This window comes from Bos mutus, chromosome 20 (assembly GCF_027580195.1).
Source record: "Bos mutus isolate GX-2022 chromosome 20, NWIPB_WYAK_1.1, whole genome shotgun sequence".
Lineage (NCBI taxonomy): Eukaryota > Metazoa > Chordata > Mammalia > Artiodactyla > Bovidae > Bos > Bos mutus.
In genome coordinates, this window is record NC_091636.1 from 42,121,165 (window position 1) to 42,143,299 (window position 22,135).

The window sequence follows — 22,135 nt, forward strand, 5'->3', positions numbered from 1 at the left end:
TTCCCTAGTTAGCCATCAGCACATTCTTGATTTTTTTTTTTTTTTGAGAATTTCACAGCTATTTTCATGTTTCAGTCAGCAAACAACTAGTTTGCAAATTTCATGAAAAAAGATGCCAAACCTGTCTGGTTCACTTCTGTATTCTCAGCACTTGACATATTGGCACATTATAGATCTTCAACAATGGATGATTACAAAGAAAGAAAGAGTGAAATTTATAAAGATAAAATTGGATAAAATATCAATAATCAATGACAGTTTCTGAAACATAGAAGATAATCAATAAATCTTAATGTCTTCCACCTGATTTCTCACTTGATTTTAGGATAATTCATCAAGGAAAGTTATGACCAACCTAGATAGCATATTCAAAAGCAGAGACATTACTTTGCCAACAAAGGTTTGTCTAGTCAAGGCTATGGTTTTTCCTGTGGTCATGTATGGATGTGAGAGTTGGACTGTGAAGAAGGCTGAGCGCTGAAGAATTGATGCTTTTGAAGTGTGGTGTTGGAGAAGACTCTCGAGAGTCCCTTGGATTGCAAGGAGATCCAACAAGTCCATTCTGAAGGAGATCTGCCCTGGGATTTCTTTGGAAGGAATGATGCTAAAGCTGAAACTCCAGTACTTTGGCCACCTCATGTGAAGAGTTGACTCATTGGAAAAGACTCTGATGCTGGGAGGGATTGGGGGCAGGAGGAGAAGGGGATGACAGATGATGAGATGGCTGGATGGCATCACTGACTTGATGGACGTGAGTCTGAGTGAACTCCGGGAGTTGGTGATGGACAGGGAAGCCTGGCGTGCTGCGATTCATGGGGTTGCAAAGAGTCGGACACGACTGAGCGACTGATCTGATCTGATCTAATGTATCAAGAAAATATATTCCTGAAGTTGCCAGATAAATTAGCAACTAGGGTTTCCCACATGGCTCAGTGGTAAAGAATCTGCCCGCCAATGCAAGAGATCCCTGGGTCAGGAAGATCCCCTGGAGAAGGAAATGGCAGCCCACTCCAGTATTCTTGCCTGGAGAATCCCATGGACAGAGGAGCCAGGTGGGCTACAGTCCATGGGGTCACAAGAAGAGTTGGACATAATTAGTGATAAACAACAACAGCCAAACACTAAGCACATTATCTAATCTAAGCAATCCTAGAGAGGATTCAAGTTATCACCTTAGATATAAAATATTTTATTTAATAACCAATTAAACTTTAATAGTAAAACCAACTTGTACTAGATTTGTTGAAAAGAGAAGATTTGTTTATATCACCTTAGATATAAAATATTTTATTTAATAACCAATTAAACCTCAATAATAAAACAAACCTGTACTGGATTTGTTGAAAAGGTAGTCCCCTGAGTACCTCAAACATTGTAAGGGCTGAGACAGAAGTCATCTGTTAAGGGTGAAGAAGCTTCAAGATTTTATGCAGCCATATTTCAAGTATCATCCTGTTGCTGAAGCTGACGGAAAATGAATGGAAAATGCTCCATTTCACAGAAACACTGTTCTACTAAAATATAATTTAACTGTCAACCACAACTATTTTAAAACACTTACTGGCCTGAAGAGATACATAAGGCAATGGATAAAAAACACCTATTATCTACCTTCGATATATACATTTTCAAATTAGGCTTGGAAATACTGACTGCTATATAAAAGAAAGGGAATAAAAGCAGAAATTAGACACTTTAGTACTGTTAATAAATATTAGTTAGAAATAATCACCACCTCAGTGGATATGAGTTTGAGCAAACTCCGGGACATAGTGAAAGACAGGGAAGCCTGGCATGCTGCAGTCCACAGGGTGGCAAAGAGTCGAACATGACTTAGCAACTGAACAGCAACTACAAGGTAAGGGAAACATACAGAGCAACACAGAGGGAACTTGTGAGTTGAACAGGGTGATGTCAGGGCATGTGTTAGCTCTTTGATGGTTTAGGAAGACTTCTTGGAGAAGGCTGAATCACTGAGGGGAGAAAAATGACTTGAAAACCAGCGTGAGCACGTTTCATGGTTTCAAGCCTCCGTGCGGGAGAAAATCAGAGGAGGCCTTGAGTATGTACCTGGAGTAATAAAGACAGTAAAGCCAACTGAAATAGAAGTGCCCTTGCCTTGTGAGGTGCAGGGTCACATATTTTCTCACACTGCACTCAGATGTGCATGGGAAGATGAAACTTTCTTATTCTTTCTTTTTATAAATAGCTTATCCCTCGAGCTCTAATCCCATTGAGTTCTAGGAACTCGATATTGGATTAAATATTCAGTCAATAATTTAGTGCAATCCAATAAAGTCTCCTGATTCAATAATACAGTCTCTTTAGATAACTCTTTTAAATAAACCCTAGTCTTTCTGGCTTCTGCTTTCTCCCTTTGCTCCTGATTCAGTCGAAGATGATGTCTGAGTGTATGAAGGGGAGAGATCCACATGGCCCATATCAGTGGGAAATTTGGGGCTTTTGGAGCCAAGGGCAGTCCTGTACTGCCTCCGATCCATTGGTTTCTAGACAATAGCTCTCATCCATCATTTTCCTCAGGGGCATCTACAGATCTGCTCTCTAGGGTCTGAGGTGATTATACCCACCCTGCCTGCCTCATTGGCATCACATACCCACTAATGTCTGACTGTCACTTGTCCATTGCCTTTGGCAAATGTGACCTTAGGTATAGGATTGCTTTGTCCTTGGTAGGTACCATCAGTGAGACCATCTACCCTTTTCTTGCCCCGGAGAAGCCCAGGAGCTAAAAGGAGCTTCTCCCTCATCACATGATTGCCTCAAAGGGAAAAAGGCAAAAACCCGCTCTGTTTTCACCTTTACCCACAAACTTGCCACACCTTCCCATTGCCTCCTTTTCTGGACTTGAGATACACTGTCTCATGGAAGTAGAAATGACCTTTGATACACACAGGGGTGAGTTTTCATGTGTTTAGTAGCCAGGAATGTGAAATCCTTCCCTCAGTTTCAAGAATTTATTGTTGTTCGGTTGCTAAGTTTTGTCCAACTCTTTGTGACCCCATGGACTGCAGTACACCAGCCTCCCCTGTCTTTCACTATCTCCTGGAGTTTGCTCAAACTATTGTTCATTAAGTGGGTTATGCTGTCCAACCATCTCATCCTCTGTCATCCCCTTCTCCTCCTGCCCTCAGTCTTTCCCATATTCAGGGTCTTTTCCAATGAGTCAGCTCTTCATATCAGGTAGTCAAAGTATTGAAGCTTTGACTTCAACATCAGTCCTTTCAATGCATATTCAGGATTGAGATCCTTTAGGATTGACTGGTCAGGTTTCAAGAGTACCCCATGACAAGTTTTGGTAGGAGGAAGTGTCAATTTCCACAATAAAAACTGAGATGATAACTGAGGAGGAAGAATGACAAATGGCCTGTAGCTCAGAGCCTGGCACTGATAATTTTTGGTAATTACATTTATAAATGGGATTCACAAGTTCTAATAAATTGGCCTGGCTACTCTCACTTTTTCAAAAAATATTTATTTATTTGGCTGTATCAGGTCTTAGTTGCATCACATGGGCTCTTCTTTGCAGTGCAGGGATACTCTACTTACGGAGTATGGCTTAGTTGCTTGGAGGCACGTGGGATCTTAGTTCTCCAACCGGGGTTGAACCAGTGTCCCCTGCATTTCAAGGCAGATTCTTAATGACTGGACCACCAAGGAAGTCCCCAGGCTTATCTCTTGCTCTGTTAAGTGGATTCTAAAAGAAACTAGAAAATCTCTCTTCCTCTGACAAAACCTAGGATCAGGTTGCCTCCGTATCCCATATTCTTTTTCTATTATACCATGTTGCCTCTTATCATGACCAGAAAAAATTCTATTCTTCTATATAAGTAATTTGATTGACTTTTATAACAGTGGAAAATATTTCATCTTTAAGTTTTCTCTTATCTGATTAATCATTTGGCAAGGGTCTATCTAGGATTTGGGAAAATAATAATAGCAAATGTTTATGAAGCCCATACTATGGGCCAAGTAATGTGCTGTAACTCTTTACATAGATTATATAATTTATTACTCATGACGACCATCTTCCTATCACCTCAGCTGATGAGGAAACTGAGGTAAGGTAAGAGTTCAGGGACTCCTCAGCATCATAAAACCAACAGGAGAAGGATTTGAGTCCAGGCGGTCTGACACCATAGTCTAGTCTGTTAACTACAACATATATATTTTCTCTGGATATTTGCATTCAATTCTATGAATGGCATTCCAGTTGAGCTATTTAAAATCCTAAAAGATGATGCTGCGGAAGTGCTGAACTCAATATGCCAGCAACTCAGTGGTGGCCACAGGACTAGAAAAGGTCACTTTTCATTCCAATCTCAAAGAAAGGCAATGCCAAAGAATGCTCAAACTACTGCACAATTGCACTCATCTCACACGCTAGGAGAGTAATGCTCAAAATTCTCCGAGCCAGGCTTCAACAGTACATAAACTGTGAACTTCCAGATGTTCCAGCTGGATTTAGAAAAGGCAGAGAACCAGAGATCAAATTGCCAACATCCATTGGATCATCAAAAAAACAAGAGAGTTCCAGAAAAACATCTACTTCTGCTTTATTGACTATGCCAAAGCCTTTGACTGTGTAGATCACAACAAACTGGAAAATTCTGAAAGAGATGGGAATACCAGACCACTTGATCTGCTTCTTGAGAAATCTGTATGCAGGTCAGGAAGCAACAGTTAGAACTGGACATGAAACAACAGACTGGTTCCAAATAGGAAAAGGAGTACGTCAAGCCTGTATATTGTCACCCTGCTTATTTAACTTATATGCAGAGTACATCATGAGAAACACTGGGCTGGAAGAAACACAAGCTGGAATCAAGATTGCCGAGAGAAATATCAATAAGCTCAGATGTGCAGATGACACCACACTTATGGCAGAAAGTGAAGAAGAACTAAAGAGCCTCTTGAAGAAAGTGAAAGAGGAGAATGAAAAAGTTGGCTTAAAACTCAACATTCAGAAAACTAAGATCATGATATCTGGTCCCATCACTTCATGGGAAATAGATGGGGAAACAGTGGAAACAGTGTCAGACTTTATTTTTTTGGGCTCCAAAATCACTAACAGATGGTGATCGCAGCCATGAAATTAAAAGACGCTTACTCCTTGGAAGAAAAGTTATGACCAACCTAGATAGCATATGGAAAAGCAGAGACATTACTTTGCCAACAAAGGTCCGTCTAGTCAAGGCTATGGTTTTTCCAGTGGTCATGTATGGATGTGAGAGTTGGACTGTGAAGAAGGCTGAGCGCTGAAGAATTGATGCTTTTGAAGTGTGGTGTTGGAGAAGACTCTTGAGAGTCCCTTGGACTGCAAGGAGATCCAACCAGTCCATCCTAAAGGAAATCATTCCTGAACATTCTTTGGAAGGACTTATGCTGAAGCTGAAATTCCAATACTTTGGCCACCTGATGCGAAGAACCGACTCATTGGAAAAGACCCTGATACTGGGAAAGATTGAAGGCACGAGGAGGAGGGGACAACAGAGGATGAGAAGGTTGGATGGCATCATCAACTCAATGGACATAAGTTTGGGTAAACTCCAGGAGTTGGTGATGGACAGGGAGGTCTACCGTGCTGCAGTCCATGGGATCGCAAAGAGTCAGATACAAATGAGCAACTGAACTGAACTGAACTATGACATACATTAAAGATTTATTTGGTACCAAACAATATTTTAAGTGCTGAGTTACAAAGATATATCTAATTCAAGATTTTTGACCTCTGTACTATTCACATTTGGGGCTGGGTAACTCCATTCTGGGCATTGTAAGATTTTAGCAGCATCCTCTCCCCATTGGATACCTGTGGCACCTTTCAAGTTGTGACCATCAAAAATGTCTCCAGACATTGCCAAATGTCCCCTAGGGGACAAAATTGCTTCCTTTTGAGAACCACTGATTGAATCCTCTATCTATCTATCTATTTATCCTTCCATATTTTTTCTCATTTTGTATGCTGTAACTTTAAAAATATCTTCATATAATACCACAAAGTGTTCTGCATTTGCAGAGTTTCCATATGACCCCATTCAATTCAATCTTTTATCTTTTGTTAGATTTAATAACCACAGAAACAGACCTTGTGTTGTGTGAAGGAGAATTTTTGACAAAAGTGCTAAAAGCGAAAGAATTTTAAATCTAAACTCAGGAGAAATGTATTAACTCCCTTGACATTTATCTTTTACACTCAATATCTTGAATTTAATGTCAAAAGTACCAAAGTAACTATTAAATGAACAAAACTTTAGTGCTATAATAGTTGGGGTAAGCAGAATAATGGCTCTCCCAAAGATGTTCATGTCCCAATTCCCAGTGACTGTTACATCACCTTACATGGCAAAAAATACTTTACAGGGGTGATTAGGATGATTTTCAAGTAGGAAGATTAGGCTGGCTTTTCCAGGTGAGCTCAGTGTAATTACCAGGGCCCTTATAAGGGTAAGAAGCAGGGGAGAGTTGGGATCAGAGAAGGAACTGTGATGATGGAGAGGAGGAGGAGAGAGAGAGAGAGATGAAGATGCTATGCTGCTGTCTTTGAAGATGGAGGAATGGAGGTCTCCATGAACCAAGTAGACCAGAGAGCATCTAGAAGCTCAAAAAGGCAAGGAGATAACAGATCCTCCCTTACAGCCTCCAGAAAGACATCTTGTGGGCATCTTGATTGTATTTCAGACTTGACCTCCAAAGCTATAAAATAATAAATTTGTACTGTTTTAAGCTATTAAGTTTGTGATAATTCATTACAGTGGTGATAGCAAACTAAGGTAGTTCTTAATCTTTGAAATTCGAGGTGAGCTGGAACTGCAGGTGGTCCTTCAAGAATTTTAGTAAAGGAAGAAAACTAACCCTTGGTGAACACTTACTATGTGTTAGGTACTGCAGGAGAATTGATGCTTTTGAACTGTGGTGTTGAAGACTCCTGAGAGTCACTTGGACTGCAAGGAGATCCAGCCAGTCCATCCTAAAGGAAATCAGTCCTGGGTGTTCATTGGAAGGACTGATGCTGAATCTGAAACTCCAATACTTTGGCCACCTCATGCAAAGAACTGACTCATTGGAAAAGACCCTGATGCTGGGAAAGATTGAGGTCAGGAGGAGAAGGGGACGACAGAGGATGAGATGGTTGGATGGCATCACTGACTCAATGGACATGGGTTTGGGTGGACTTCGGGAGTTGGTGATGGACAGGGAGGCCTGGCTGCTGCGATTCATGGGGTCACAAAGAGCTGGACACGACTGAGCAACTGAACTGAACTGCAGGAGTGCTTCATTTGTTAATCAATTAATACTCATAATCACTCCAGGAGATAAGCTTTATTTTCTCTATGTTTTACAGAGAAACTTCGTTCAGGGAGGTTAAGTAATTTATCCAAAGTTAACAGCAGACCCAGGGAGTTTACCAAGATCTGCCTGTTTATTCACATCAGAGCATACTACCAGTCAGCACTCCCTACCATAATTATAAACACTATTGGATTCATTATATTTACTATAAGAGACCTCAGGCTAAGTTATTTGTAAATTCTATTGGCACAAATGATATAAACTGTGATAGATGTTGTTGTTCATTTGGGATTTATCAATTAAACAAATGCAGTTTGGTTTCTTCACCGCATGCAGTTATTTTCCCAAAAAGGCGTTGTTTACTGCCTTTTGCTTGGCTCTGGAAGTCCAAGGTCTTTGGCAGACTAGACATTTAGTCTCAGCTCCTGTTTAGTCTAACATTTTCATTTTCAAAAAGCCAGTGGTAAATCAAGCTGAGAGCCAGATACCCAGTCGAAAATTGATTTAGTAAGGCATTGTAACTCACTAGTTACAATCCAACTTTTTGCCTTTCAGTGTACTCTCTTCAGTAATTGTCAAACCTAAGGACACACACACATACACACTCCACCTGCCCCCTCTCACCTTCTCTCCCTGAAAAATAGACTTTGGAAGAAAATATTAATAGATAAATGCAGACATTTGAGACATGATGATTCAAGCATCAGAAATAAACAAAAATTATATTTCTCACTAGCTAATGGACTTTTCCCTAAATATGTTTTTCCTCAAAGGTAAAAAACATATTGGATATAATATAGTTATGTTGACTCTTACTTAGGATCTAAAAAGTTAAAGCCATCTCTTTATAAAACAAGTAGTTTGCTTTAGGGAGAGATTATTTCTCATTCAAATTCATAACTCCCAAGCATCCTGTACATGTCCAATAAATGATGATTAAATTGAATTTTGTAACCCACTCATACAGTCAAGAAATAATAGTGAGCAATTCTAGGAGAAAAAATTATGAGTTCATTTATTAGCTTTAGTTTTTCTTGCAGGGGAACAGCTTATAAATTCTTAAATAATTTAAATTGCTTTGTTTTCTGTTCCTGTTTTTTGCTTTAAGGGAATAACTGGGAAACAATCAGTGAAAAAGAAATGTGTTCAATCTGGATGGCCATATCAGGATCATCCAGAAGTAAGGCAGGCTAGAGGCCAAGGAACTTTTGCAGGAGAAATAGACAGTGACCTCCAACTGCTTCCTTAAGAACTAGATTCTAAAATGGGTTCCAATTTCACTCCTTTTCTTAATAGCTTTGCATGAATCCAGTGTGCATTTACTGAATTTGGAGATTAAGTTATGATATACTGAATAGAAATTCTGTACTGGTATAACTCACAAACAGATGCATAAAAGTAGGCCAGTCAGTTCAGTAAGATAATTCCCACAATCTAACAAAGGAAACTATCATAGGAACTGTGTTGTCCTTTTCTAGAAATAGTGTTCTTACAGTGATGTTTGTGCCCTAAACTCAGTACAATGACATCACTTTGCAGACAAAGGTCTGTATATGTATAGTCAAAGCTATGGGTTTTCCAGTAGTCAAGTACGGATATGAGAGTTAGACCATAAAGAAGGCTGAAGGCCAAAGGATTGATGCTTTTGAATTGTGGTGCCGGAGAACACTCTTTAAGTTCCTTGGACTGCAAGGAGATCAAACCAGTCAATCCTAAAGGAAATCAATCCTGAATATTCATTGGAAGGACTGATGCTGAAGCTGAAGCTCCAATACTTTGAGTACCTGCTGTGAAGAGCTGAGTTATTGGAAAAGACCATGATCCTGGGAAAGACTGAGGGTAGGAGGAGAAGGAGGCGACAGAGAATGAGATGGTTGGATAGTATCACTGACTCAATGGACATGAATTTGAGCAAACTCTGGGAGATAGTGAAAGACAGGGGAGTCCATGGGGTCCCAAAGAGTTGGACATGACTTAGTAACAGAATAACAAAACTCAGTGCTGTAACTCCTAAGCCTTTCTGCTACTGTTCTATTTGCACACCATGCCTGAAATACCCTCTACTACTTTAACAAGGTAATAATATCTTTTAAGGGAAGAGTATTAGACTAAATCACATCAAAGATCTGAACTCCATCCCCACCTTTGGCATTCTGCTGGCAGTGGCGCTGTGTTGGTCTCTTAACTGCTCTGGGACTCTGTGTCCTCACACCCAAAAGGACTGAATCATGCTCAACAGGAACAGTGCTCAGATCACGAGGAATGCTGTACATATGAGAGCAGTTCGTAAACGGTAGTGCTTGATAAAATGTGGAAAACTATTATCATTGCTCTTGTCTCATTACAAATTTCCTGCAATAAAATTCTGCTGAAAAACCATCTGAGATGCCTCTTCACCTGCCAGGGGATGACCTTGTGTTTCGTTTTCTGTTCTGTCCCTCCCTATCCAGCACCCTCCCCGCCTTCTTTGCAGTTACTTGATAGTTTGAATTGTGGTAAAGATTGTGCCTGCCTCATTACCACTTTAAAACTTAAGTAACATGATGTCCAGTCTGTTGAAAAGGAGAGAAAATTAAAGTCCTGCCACTCAAGTCTGCCGAAGTCATCTAATTTTCTTGATTCGATTTGGAAATCTTATTTCCTCCTAAGAGGCAGGTAGATTGGTAATTGTCAAGATCATAGCTTTTGTACAAGGTAAACGGTTCCTCCCTTTTCTTCTTTTTACAGAATATATAGAGTTGGGAGAGTAGATAGAACACTCAAGATACAAATGGATGATAAAGTAACTTCTTATAATCTACTCTACTTTATTGATTTCTTAAAAAAATTTTTTAAACACTTTTATTTGGCAGTAATCTCAAACTTAGAGAATATACAGGTATAAAAATGGCTTAATTTGATTTCTGAAGGAAAAGTTTGCTCCTGGGAGGTATTTATCTTCTTTGGGAAAACAAAAAAGAAACAATGCAAGGATGTAGATTAAGTAAATGAGCCAGAGTCTTAAGCTTCACAACTTATGAAAAGAAAACAATAAAGCATGCTAAAGTTTTATATAACTGTTTTAAAGCAGAACTTTCTTGGCATCTTCTCTTTCATGTTTTGCTTCTGAATTGTACTCATAAATAGTAGAAAGAGTTAAGATGAGATCATTTTTCAGAAATGATTATTTTTCCTGTGAGAACTCAAAATATGTTGATTAGAAGAATATATACTTGGTAAAAAAAAAGAATTAGTCATTATACAGAATTTTTCTCTCCCTCTGTTATTCCATTTTTCTCTATAGCTGTTTTTTTGTGAATCACTGCAATCAACATTCTTAGGTCTTCAATGATTTTTCTTTCACTGAGCACTTGAGTCGTCTGCACAGTGTAGCTTCTTAGGAATTTCAGGAAAAAATTTGTTTTCTGTTGGTGAACTCTGACTTTTTCTCAATTTGTTCCAAACTTTCTTCTGTGAGATCCTAAATAATGTCTGACTTTTCATTTGTAAAAGTCTTAAAGGAACCAACTTTTATGATACAGTATTATTTGCTATGTATTTTCATTTTTATCTTTCCTTTTAGATGTACATACAACTGTGTTATCTTTAATGTCTCTGGTTTCTAGTAAGGAAGCTCGAGTTTTCTCCTAGTATAAATACCTGTGTCATTTTGATGTGAAATTTTTAGAAATAGTTTCTATGGAAAGACTTTCATAATGAATTTGGTTTAAATATTTACTACCTAACATAGACTAGATTTTCAGTTGTCAACAACACAAAACACTATCAATGATATCCATATTAAATCATCCACACCAATAAGTTGGTAGGAAGTTTTTAGAAAATATGGCAGGTTTTTATCTTTTGTGGTCATTACTGTTTAATTGAAGCAATATTTGTTTCCAATGTGCAAAATCTGTGCTAGGTTATCTTTAAGGATAAAAAGATGGGTGAGATGTGTAGTCTAGGGTCTTGCAGAGTTTATAAAGATATAGATATTCAAAGGTTTAAATACAATATCTAAAGTACTAACTGAAAGATCAGACCTAGAACCCAATATAAATCTGTACTCAATATACTAAAGGTCAAAGTTTAAAAAGTTTTGTTGTTCTTAAAAAGGGTAATTAAATAATTAAATCAAAAGTAATTTTCCCACAATAATAAACTTTGTTTCAATAATATAAGGATCTCAACAACTTAGCTACTATAATTCCAACTTAAAACATTATTATATCCTAAGTGCAATAGTCATTTTTGATTGTTAGATGCATTGAAGTTTTATAACATTTCACAGTAGTTTAAATAATATAAACTCCAAGCTGTGGTGTTAAATAACGATTTTTAAAATGAAATGAGAAAAAGCCTTAATAGCAGGATCTACAAGAGTCACCAGGATCATCAAATTACATAAAGTGTAGTGCTCATTTTATCTTTGGTTTATTTGAGATAGCAAAGAGAACTCGGAATCGCTGTTGAGCTGTGTTTGCAGCTGCCTTAGCTGCTCTGGCCCCATCTTCTGGCCTATCATACTTGACTTCAGAGGAGACTGAGCAATAGCAGCACCGTCGCCTGGGCACCTTGGGTCCATTCTGCTCTTCACCTTTGCTGTTCTCTGCAGATGCACTCGATAGTACTGAGGGGATGTTGCCCTCCTTACTCTGGCCTTCCCTTAGTTCCTTGCTAGTGATGATATGCTGGCCGCATTCTAAGCTCTTTCTGTATATTACCTTAATTAATCCTCACCTCAACAACTTTATCACTCCCCTCGTTTAACAGCTGAAGAAATGGAGGGCAGAGAGAGGTTAAATAACTTGCCCAATATTACCCAAGTAGTCTCAGTGTAGCTAAGGATCAAACATAGGCACGCTGCCCATGCTATTAACTTCACAGTCTCCAGTGAATAATTGTTGAATGAATGAAAAGCATTTTCTCTCCAAATCTATTTGAAAATGCCATAACTGAGATAGCTTCTTCAACAGTCTTCTTAACTCCAGTCTCCGTTCCCTCTAGTCAGCATTAAATCCCACATCCAGACTGATATTTCAGGCTTTTTGTTATGCTTTCCTTATGGCCCTCAAGTCTTCTGAAGCACATCAATCCACCTAAAATATTTATCCATATATTTCACACATGTATACATTTTAATCTTTTAAAATGTCTCCTTTTTCTTGTGCACATGTACTTTCTGTGACTAGAAAACGGGAAGAAACTATACATAATTTTTTTCTGGTTACAATATATTTGTAGTTTTTCATATTTAAAATAATGCACCAAACCTGTCATTCATATCAATGTGAGTGAAGTGAACTAGTGAAAGTTGCTCAGTCGTGTCCGACTCTTTGCAACCCCATGGACTATATAGTCCATGGAATTCTCCAAGCCAGAGTGGGTAGCTGGAGTGGGTAGCTGTTCCCTTCTCCAGGGGCTCTTCCAACTCAGGGGTCAGACCCATGTCTCCTGCATTGCAGGCAGATTCTTAACCAGCTCAGCCACCAGGGAAGCCCAAGAATACTGGAGTGGGTAGCCTATCCTTTCTCCAGCAGATCTTCCCAACCCAGGAATTGAGCCAGGGTCTCCTGCATCACAGGCAGATTCTTTATCAGCTGAGCTACCCAGGGAAGCCAATGAAAATGAAAAAAAATCAGTGGCTTAAGAATCCATTGACTGTTGACTACCAATATGTCAGGGATTTTTATCTGATTTTTGAATGAGTCAATCAAAATGATAATTAGCAATTCTGACTCTAAAAGACATGTAAACTGGGATGTTGGCATTCTCTATATTTATGTTACCATTCTGCTCTGTGTCTGGAGTGGACCCATAACATGACAAAAAATGAAGAACTCTGGTGCAAATCAAATATTTACATGGTTCCATAATAGTACAAACAAGTTAAGGTGATGCATAAAGAAATACTTAACAATGTCTATAGGCTAGATTTAGGGGGATTTGTTATAATGAGCATGCAGAGTCTTTGTAACCTTCTGACAACCTCTAGTTCTGTTTGGTTTGTAAAGCATGGAGGGGAAAATAGCTCAGTGGGAACAAAAAGGATTTGAACCTTTAACTCTCTTTTATTCAGCTTGATCCCTCCATTTTCTTCAACAAATTGAATTATAAGCAGAAGGATATAGGATTCCACGGGCATAATAGCATGGAAGTTGCAGGATTAGGAACTGGGCCCTTGTTTGGCTTTCCATAGTTCCCTCTGCCGGTGTGACCCAGGCAGCCAAACACTGCCTTTGGCTTTATGACCAAGGTCAGACATTCTAACTGTTCTGTTCTCCATGTGAGTGACTGCAGACAGGGAAGGTCAGGACTCAGTGAATTGGTGTTACCCAGGACATTTTCTTAAGTATAAAATAAGAAATTAAGGCTTTTGTCATAAAGAAAGTAAAATCAGCTCAATGAGAGTGGAAACAAAATGAGGATTACTGCCAGTTATGGGCAGTTGAGTAGTTACTTTTTGAAATATATTTTAAAAGTACGTCCAAGGAGCAAGTGAAGGCAAGTTTTCTTAAACACACTAACCAGTTGAAAAGTGAAAATGTTAAAATTTCTGAGCATTAAACTTAAATGATGAAGAATAAAGATGTGCCCAAAGGCACTTGTTCTGACATGGGGAGAAAAGATTATTGCAGGTGACTGAACCAGAACAGAAGTTTAGAGAAGGTTATCAAGGGAAATAAAAAGAAAAGTCACTTTTTCATAATGATGACTAGAGAAACCACTAATAGCATATCTAATTTTAAAATGCTCACATATAACTATTTTGAATAACACTGATATGTTCTGGAAATAAAAATCAAGAAAAATTAAAAGAATGTAAGTAATAATAATGCAAACACATTTGTGTAGCTCTTCAAAAGTAGTCTTTAATTTTTTTCCCCTTTTCTCTCTACCCTTGGGTTTCACCCCTCAGGTCCTCAGTACGTATTTGTGGTATTGAATTGAAAGCAATCACTGAATGCTAAAGCAAGTTCTAGCATGTTCTAGGACTGTTTCTTCATTTGAGCCTCAAAATGGCTCTCTGATGTAGTGGATGTACAAGGTAGGGGATATAACACAGAAACTGTGAGGTCAGACAGAGGCCAACTGCCAAGTGCTAGCAGTAGGAGACCTCGGGCTAAAGCAGTGGACCTATCTGAGCCTTAGTCTGCTGCTGCTGCTAAGTCGCTTGAGTCGTGTCCGACTCTGTGCGACCCCATAGACGGCAGCCCGCCAGGCTCATCCATCCCTGGGATTCTCCAGGCAAGAACACCGGAGTGGGTTGCCATTTCCTTCTCCAATGCATGAAAGTGAAAGGTGAAAGTGAAGTCGCTCAGTCGTGTCTGACTCTTAGCGACCCCATGGACTGCAGCCTACCAGGCTCCTCTGTCCATGGGATTTTCCAAGCAAGAGTACTGGAGTGGGGTGCCATTGCCTTCTCCGGAGCCTTAGTTTACTTCTCTGTAAAACAGAGATATAAGTATTATCTAGGTATTAGATTGAACTTCATTGGTGAGGAGTGCACCTGAGACATTAGCAGTGTGTCTGAGACAAAGTAAAACTCAGTAATTGTTAGCTATGATGATGATTTAATCTGATGCTGATGTTCAAGCAACAATGGTTAAATGAGTCTCCAAACCATCCATCAAATTAGTACCAGGAGGTCTCTACTCCTAAGCTTATGATCTTTTAAAAAAAATAATATAAGAAAGCAATCTCTTAATAATGGCATCTTTTAAATGGTCTTCTGAATGAATAAAATATTGCTTCATGTTTATTGAATTTGGACCATGTAATTATAGGAACAAATGATGCTTCATTCCTAATTGTAAAGGTGTATATGTCTGACAACTTTTATTTCTATGGGATGTTAAAACATTACTGTCTAATTATCCTAAGACTAGTGGCTTTGTTGAATTGGGTAGACATTAATTTTAAAGACTCAAGAGAAAGGCATATTAGGAAGACCTGTACATCAGAGCCTCAAAGAGAACTCACATTTTCATGGTATTTAAAAAAGCACAGCATATCAATTTTTGGATAAACTTCCCCAAAGGAAACCATTACCAACTTCCAAAAAGCTAACATAAGAAAATATCTATGAAATATATAGTTTATCAAATTCCACAGAAATGGATCTGATATGCTACTAAAAATAGAAGCACCTTGAGAGCTTCTAATGGAAACTAGTTTTACCAATACATTGTGTGGAAGGAGAGGATTAAAAACATTGTGAAAGATAAAATGGAGGAGACAATGGAGTTAATCATTGCTGTGTGTTGGTTAATGATAATATGTGAATTTTTTGCCTATAAATGTGTATAGTTCTGAGATTTTAAATATATTCATCTTTGTATTAATGAATAACAATGTCTTCAAAGTCTATATCTACCTATGTTCTTACGGAATTTAATTTTAGACCATATACCACTTACCAAGGAATTGCTGTATTATGTAAAGCTGAAAGGAAGGACATGGAATTTTCTGAAAATGGAAAATTACAATGCTTCTCTTTTATTTTTCTATTCAGTTTACATATAGCCAGAGATCACTTCATGGCAAACAGATGGGGAAACAATGGAAACAGTGACAGATTTTGGGGCTCCAAATTCACTGCAGATGGTGACTGTAGCCATGAAATTAAAAGATGCTTGCTCCTTGGAAGCAAAGCTATGACCAACATAGACAGCATATTAAAAAGCAGAGACATTACTTTGCCATCAAAGGTCCATCTATTCAAAGCTATGGTTTTTCCAGAAGTTATGTATGGATGTGAGAATTGGACTAAAACTAAAGCTGAGCACTGATGAATTGATACTTTTGTACTGTGGTGTTGGAGAAGACTTGAGAGTCCCTTGGACTGCAAGGAGATGCAACCAGTCTATCCTAAAGGAAATCAGTCCTGAATATTCATTGGAAGGACTGATGCTGAAGCTGAAACTCCAATACTTTGGCCACCTGATGCGAAGAACCGACTCATTGGAAAAGACCCTGATGCTGAGAAAGATCGAAGGTGGGAGGAGAAGGGGACAATAGAGGATGAGAAGGTTGGATGGCATCATCGACTCAATGGACATGACTCTGAGTAGGCTCTGGGAATTGGTGATGCACAGGGAAGCCTGCCGTGCTGCATCCATGGGGTCGCAAAGAGTCGGACACGACTGAGCAACTGAACTGAACTGAAAGATAATCTAAGTGATTTTGCATAAAATCCAATACTCTTTCCTTTAACCATTGACAAGAAAATATGCACCTCTTTCTGTTTGCTGTGCTGGCATCAGTGACATTTTCACAATCCTGACTGTTCTATCTTGAAATCTTTGACTTTTGGAACCTCCTGCTTTCTCTCTCTTGGCTTCTGCATTCAGTTAATTGGGAAGTCTGGGTAACTCTCCCTCTGCTGTGTGGGCTAACTCATGCTCTTTCCTTAAGACATGATCCCAATCCCATCACCTTCTCTAGGAAGCTCTGCTGAACCCCTAAGCCCAGGTGGCCCCTGTCTTTTGTATTTCCACAGTCCTTTGGGGATGCCCATTTTATCACCCATCTTGCCACATCTTGCTATAATTATTGCCAATAATATTCTCCTAGGGCAGTGGTTCTCAAATTTCACCACATATTAGAATCATAAATACTTAATTAAAAAGCAAGTAAATTGGAATCTCTGGGAAAGTGACACGCAGGCCAACATACGTAGTTTTAAAAGCTGCACGTCTCAAATTTTAACGTGTATGGTGGTGGTGGTAGTTTAGGCCTTAAGTCCTGTCTGACTCTTGTGACCCCATGGACTGTAACCTGCCAGGTTCCTCAGTCCATGGGATTCCCCAGGAAAGAATACTGGAGTGGGTAGTCATTTCCTTCTCCAGGACATCTTCCCAAACCACAGATTGAACTCGCAGGCCCTTGTTTCCTGTGCTCCAGGCGGATTTCTTACCACATATCCACCAGGGAAACCCCTTAATATGCATAAAATTCACCTAAAATTCTGCTTTTGTTGAAAAGCAGGTTCTGATTCAATAGATCTCAGGTGAGGGCCTAAGAATTTACATTTCTGACAAACTCCCAGGTGACACAGAGGCGGCTTATGCTAAATCAGCTAAAAGTTTCCCCAAATGGTTATGTATTTTAGAAAACAATATACTCCTTATTTGTATCGATACCTATATCTTAAGCTCACAAACTTTTACCCAATATAGGACCACTTCTTTCTACCCCTACCTGCCACTACCTTTTCAGGTGAGTAGAAGTGTTGAGAATTGTCTCATAAATCAGAGTTTGGGCCGTCAGTCTTTCAGCTGTAACTGGCCTTCCTCACTTCTATACACAACAAATGCATCCCTTGCTGGCTGTGCCATGTACACGTTCCTGTGTAAATATTTATGGCCACAGAGAAATGCTGAGGGGCATTAATTAAGACAGCGGGGCTTCCCAGGCGGTGCTAGTGGTAAAGAACACGCCTGCCAATGCAGGAGACATAAGAGGCATGGGTTCGATCCCTGGGTCAGGAAGATCCCCTGGAGGAGGTCATGGCAACCCACTCCAGTATTCCTGCCTGGAGAATCCCCATGGACAGAGAAGCCTGGTGGGCTACAGTCCGTGGCGTCGCAAAGGGTCAGCCATGACTAAAGCAACTGAACACACACACATACGCACACACACACGCATTAAGACAGCATGAGAAGGAAGGTCTTGCTACCTTTGCTTGTGCTTCAATTTTAAAGCTCATCTTGTATTCACTTCATGGTTTTATTTATTTATTTTATTGAAGTATAATTGCTTTACAGAATTTTGTTGTTTTCTGTCAAACCTCGACATGAATCAGCCATAGATATACATATATCCCTTTCCTTTTGAACCTCCCTCCCATCTCCTACCCCATCCCACCCCTCTAGATCGACAGAAAGCCTCTGTTTGAGTTTCCTGAGCCATATAGCAAATTCCCGTTGGCTATCACTGTCCTCCAGATCCATTTTCTGCTGTTTCTTGGACTCTTACGTGGCTTTCTTTTTTCTCCTTCTACACCTGGTAGCCTCTTGCTCCCACACCCATTCTCTCCTTTTCCTCCATTGTTACTGTCATCCCTATCGACTTGCACCCAAATAACTGGAACCAAGGAATTCATATATAAACAGAACACACATATAAATATTACATTACTTACAATGTAAAAACGTCTTTCTTCTACTTAAGTGCATTTGCTCATGGCCTTACTTTTCCTCAGTTAATGCCTCTATCTGTTACATGAAAAGATGAATCTTTTCAGTTTTAGGTCTTTGAGTAGGCTTTGAGTAGCTATTATTTATGGGCTTCCCAGGTGGCACAGTGGTAATGAATCCACCAGCAATGCAGGAGATGCAGGAGACGTGGGTTCAATCCCTGGGTCAAGAAGATCCCCTGGAGGAGAAAATGGCAACCTGCTCCAGTATTCTTGCCTGGAGAATCCCAAGAACAGAGGAGCCTGGCGGGCTACAGTCCATGGGGTTGCAGAGTCCGACAGGACTAAAGCGACTTAGCACAATAGCACAGTTTAAGGTTCTATTAGCTTTTGTACATCTTTATATGTCAATCTAACCACAGTCTTTTGGTTCTCAGCGTTTGCACCAAGGCACCCTGGCGTGCAGCACTGGGAAATATTTTTAAAGATTGAGCGAAACACGGCAACCCTTGAGGTATCAGACATCTTGTGAATTACTAACTCAGAGTAGTTCACAGTTTCAACAGTAGGTGGCGCTACCTTCCTTTTGATGATGTCATATGTTAATGTTTGTGAAGCTGAGTTTCCCACAATGCACGTGCATGTGCTCAGTTGCTTCAGTCCTGTCCAACTCTCTGTGACTCTATGGACTGTAGCCCGCCAGGCTTCTCTGTCCATGAGATTCGCCAGGCAAGAACACTGGAGTGGGTTGCCATGTCTTTCTCCAGGGGATCTTTCTCATCCAGGGATCGAACCTGTGTCTCTTACATTGCAGGTGAATTCTACTGCTGAGGCACTGGGGAAGCCCATGTTAAAAAGCAAGTATGGTGCAGAAATCAATGTGGAAAAGTTGTGCAGTGCAAAAAAGTGGACCAACCTGTTGCCTCATGAGAAGCAAATCTGTTTTTCCTTTTTTAAATATTTATTTTTTTGCCCACTTTTAATTGTGGTAAAAAAATTGTCTTATCTCTTTGTTGATAAAATATAAAGACAGATTCAGGAAAATGCCTTATCAATAGTTCAGGAACACCTCTTACATACATTTGATAGAGCAATGCTGGCATCTACGATAACTTCAGTTACCGCGGTTGACTTTTCCCCCGGGGGATATTTCTTCTTTATGGATTAGAACATCAAGGAGGTGGGGGAGGGGCAGATGAGTGGAGGAAGAAGGGCAATTTTTCTTGCTGCCAATAAAGTATACAAATCCAATGAATCAAATTGAAGCTGTGATTGTGAAGGGATTTCCCCAGAACCCTCTACATTTACCACCCACTGAGAGATCTGTTAATTACATCATTTTACTTTTGCAGTGATATAAAAATAATCAGCTTCCATGCATTAAAGATTTAATAGAGTATATTCAATGGAGTTTTCATCGATAACAATAACTTCTTTCTGCACCTACTATGTGCCAGCTACTAATTCTTCTCACTTTACACTGCAACTCTATGAGGTAGATAGGCTTTGCTTCTGCATTTTCTAGATGAACAAACCAAAGCCTGGAAAGGTTAACAACCTCTGTGGGCCACACAACTGGCACCCGTCAGCACAGTGAAACGGCCTCAGATCTGCCTGAGTCCACAGCTCACAACTCTTCCCATGGCAATATCACCTCTCACAATCATAATCATAAAACTGATTCTTCTGAGGTTTTACCCATTGCTGCTTCTAGTGTTTTGAAATATCTGTATTTAAAAATACATGCTATTTTTTAATGTAAAATGGCATCACAATTTGAGAAGAAAAAGAAAAGAAAAAGGGGAGTCAATCATTTAAATAAAGCACTTTTAAAAACTTAATCTTCGATGACAATAATGTTATTTGTATTGTAGAAAGTGCTTTTAAGATTATAAGATTATTTTTTTTTACAATAATTGCCCTATTAATGTAGTGCTATTCAAATTTCACAAAGGAAATGGAGTGAAGTATGAGTAAGTGGACTGTCTTTCTTCAGCAGTCACACAGCTTGTGAATTTCATAGCAAATACAAGGCTAGTCCCTCAAGGATCCATGTTGATGTTCACCCCTTCACGGAATACTTCCTCTCTTACGTTATGCCACATTAATAATTCACTTCATTGGAAAAATGCCTGGTTACCTCAGCCCAAACCATGGATGGTTTTCCTTCATTTATTTTGGTAGATACTTAAAAAGAATATTTGCATCCGGTTATTCAGGGATATTTGATAACAGATTGAAGTGTGAACATGCAGCCCTTGGAATCTGTAAAATTTATGCTATTTGCATGATATCCAAATATAGATGTTCTAAAATTGTAGTTGTACTCATAAATGAAGACGTTTTATTATCTCTATTACGTTTGTCCCTAGTTTGTTTATGAAAAGGATGTGTGACAATTATTTTCCTGATCAGTACCATGTTCTGAAACAGAGAATCTACAAAGTACAGACCTGTATCCCTGTCTTTCTCACTTTTTAGCAGGATGCAGATCTTCTGCAGTGGGAATGTGACTGATGATAAAATTTCAGTGAAATTCATGATGACAGTATAAGCAAGCTGTTTCCCTGACTCAGCTCCAGTAGTCTGTAAGGGCTATAATAAGCCATGCCTCCTCATTTTACTTTCTGGAGTCAATAAAATGGTCAGATGATATTTGGAAATGGCACCTTTACATAACCATTTTCCTCTTTTGTGAACTTTGCCACAATTAAATCATAAGGTTTTGAAATGCCTGGTTATTAGCAATTATTGGAGACAAGACAAAAAAGCAGCAGCAATGCAACTAAATCTAAGGCAATAGTGGGTTTTGAGGATAAAGATCTCCGATTGGTCAGAGCATAGTGGGCTCTGTAGGTAGCAAAGTTAAGAAATAGTTAATTTGAATCTGGCCAAAGGACAAACGCTCAGAATGTTTTTTTTTTCCTCAGAATGAGAAAAAAAGGAAGCTTCCTTTCCTTACAGCTTAATCTCTCTATTCCTATTTTTAATACATCCTACTTTATAGAGTAGCTGGACCACATTTTTCAAGCTAAAGTAAAAATTAAAGGATTTATGATAATCCTATGCGTATGGTTGTGGGCGTTTCATTTTCAACTGAAGCATTTCTCTTTCTTTGTTGCAGTGCTAACATTTCTCAGCTTCTTGCTACAGTCTTCTTTCTGAAACTACTCAAGTGAAAAAAAAAAAGTCTTACCAGATAAGCAACAATTCTTACTGTACTGGGGGAAGAGTTCACATCCTCCCTGTTCTATTTATGAAAAGCAACTTCTTCAGGCTTTTAAAACCAGAATGTCAAAGAGCCCAATGGAATCCTACCTTGCCCACATACTGATAATCGGATCCCGTGTATTCCTCCAGGAGAAAGAACTGATTCCACATCCAGCTCCTTTTCGAACGGCTCAGCTCATTTTTGCTGTTTCCAGAGAGCTCCAGGGTCCTTTTCTTTGCCGGGAAACCACTAGTCCTCTTAGATAATGGAGTTGAGAAAGTTGGGTAGGGCTGGCCAACCCAAAAGAGAAGCAAGAAGTATCGATAAGTTCTCATTCTGATGCCACAGTTCAGTCTCTGAGTTGCAGGTACCCCTCTCCTTGAAATGTCTTTTCTCACTGCACTGTATCCAGCCTCATTCCTCCTTTCTTCCTTAATGTTCTTGGCTTGGCTGTCAGAGAATATCTGGAAAGAATAATAACATATCAAGCA

At 39.3% G+C, this 22,135-nt stretch overlaps 1 protein-coding gene across 3 annotated transcripts in view; it reads right to left on the reverse strand.

Annotated features, from left to right (window-relative positions):
- The window catches only part of CDH6 (cadherin 6), a 148,256-nt gene that overhangs the window by 42,239 nt on the left and 83,882 nt on the right, over positions 1 to 22,135 (reverse strand). For all 3 annotated transcript variants that reach the window (XM_005887861.2, XM_070357688.1, XM_070357689.1), the window contains exon 2: positions 21,752 to 22,108. In XM_005887861.2, coding sequence (XP_005887923.1) covers positions 21,752 to 21,979 — 228 coding nt within the window. In that variant the 5' untranslated portion in view covers positions 21,980 to 22,108. The remainder of the gene's footprint in view (positions 1 to 21,751; positions 22,109 to 22,135) is intronic.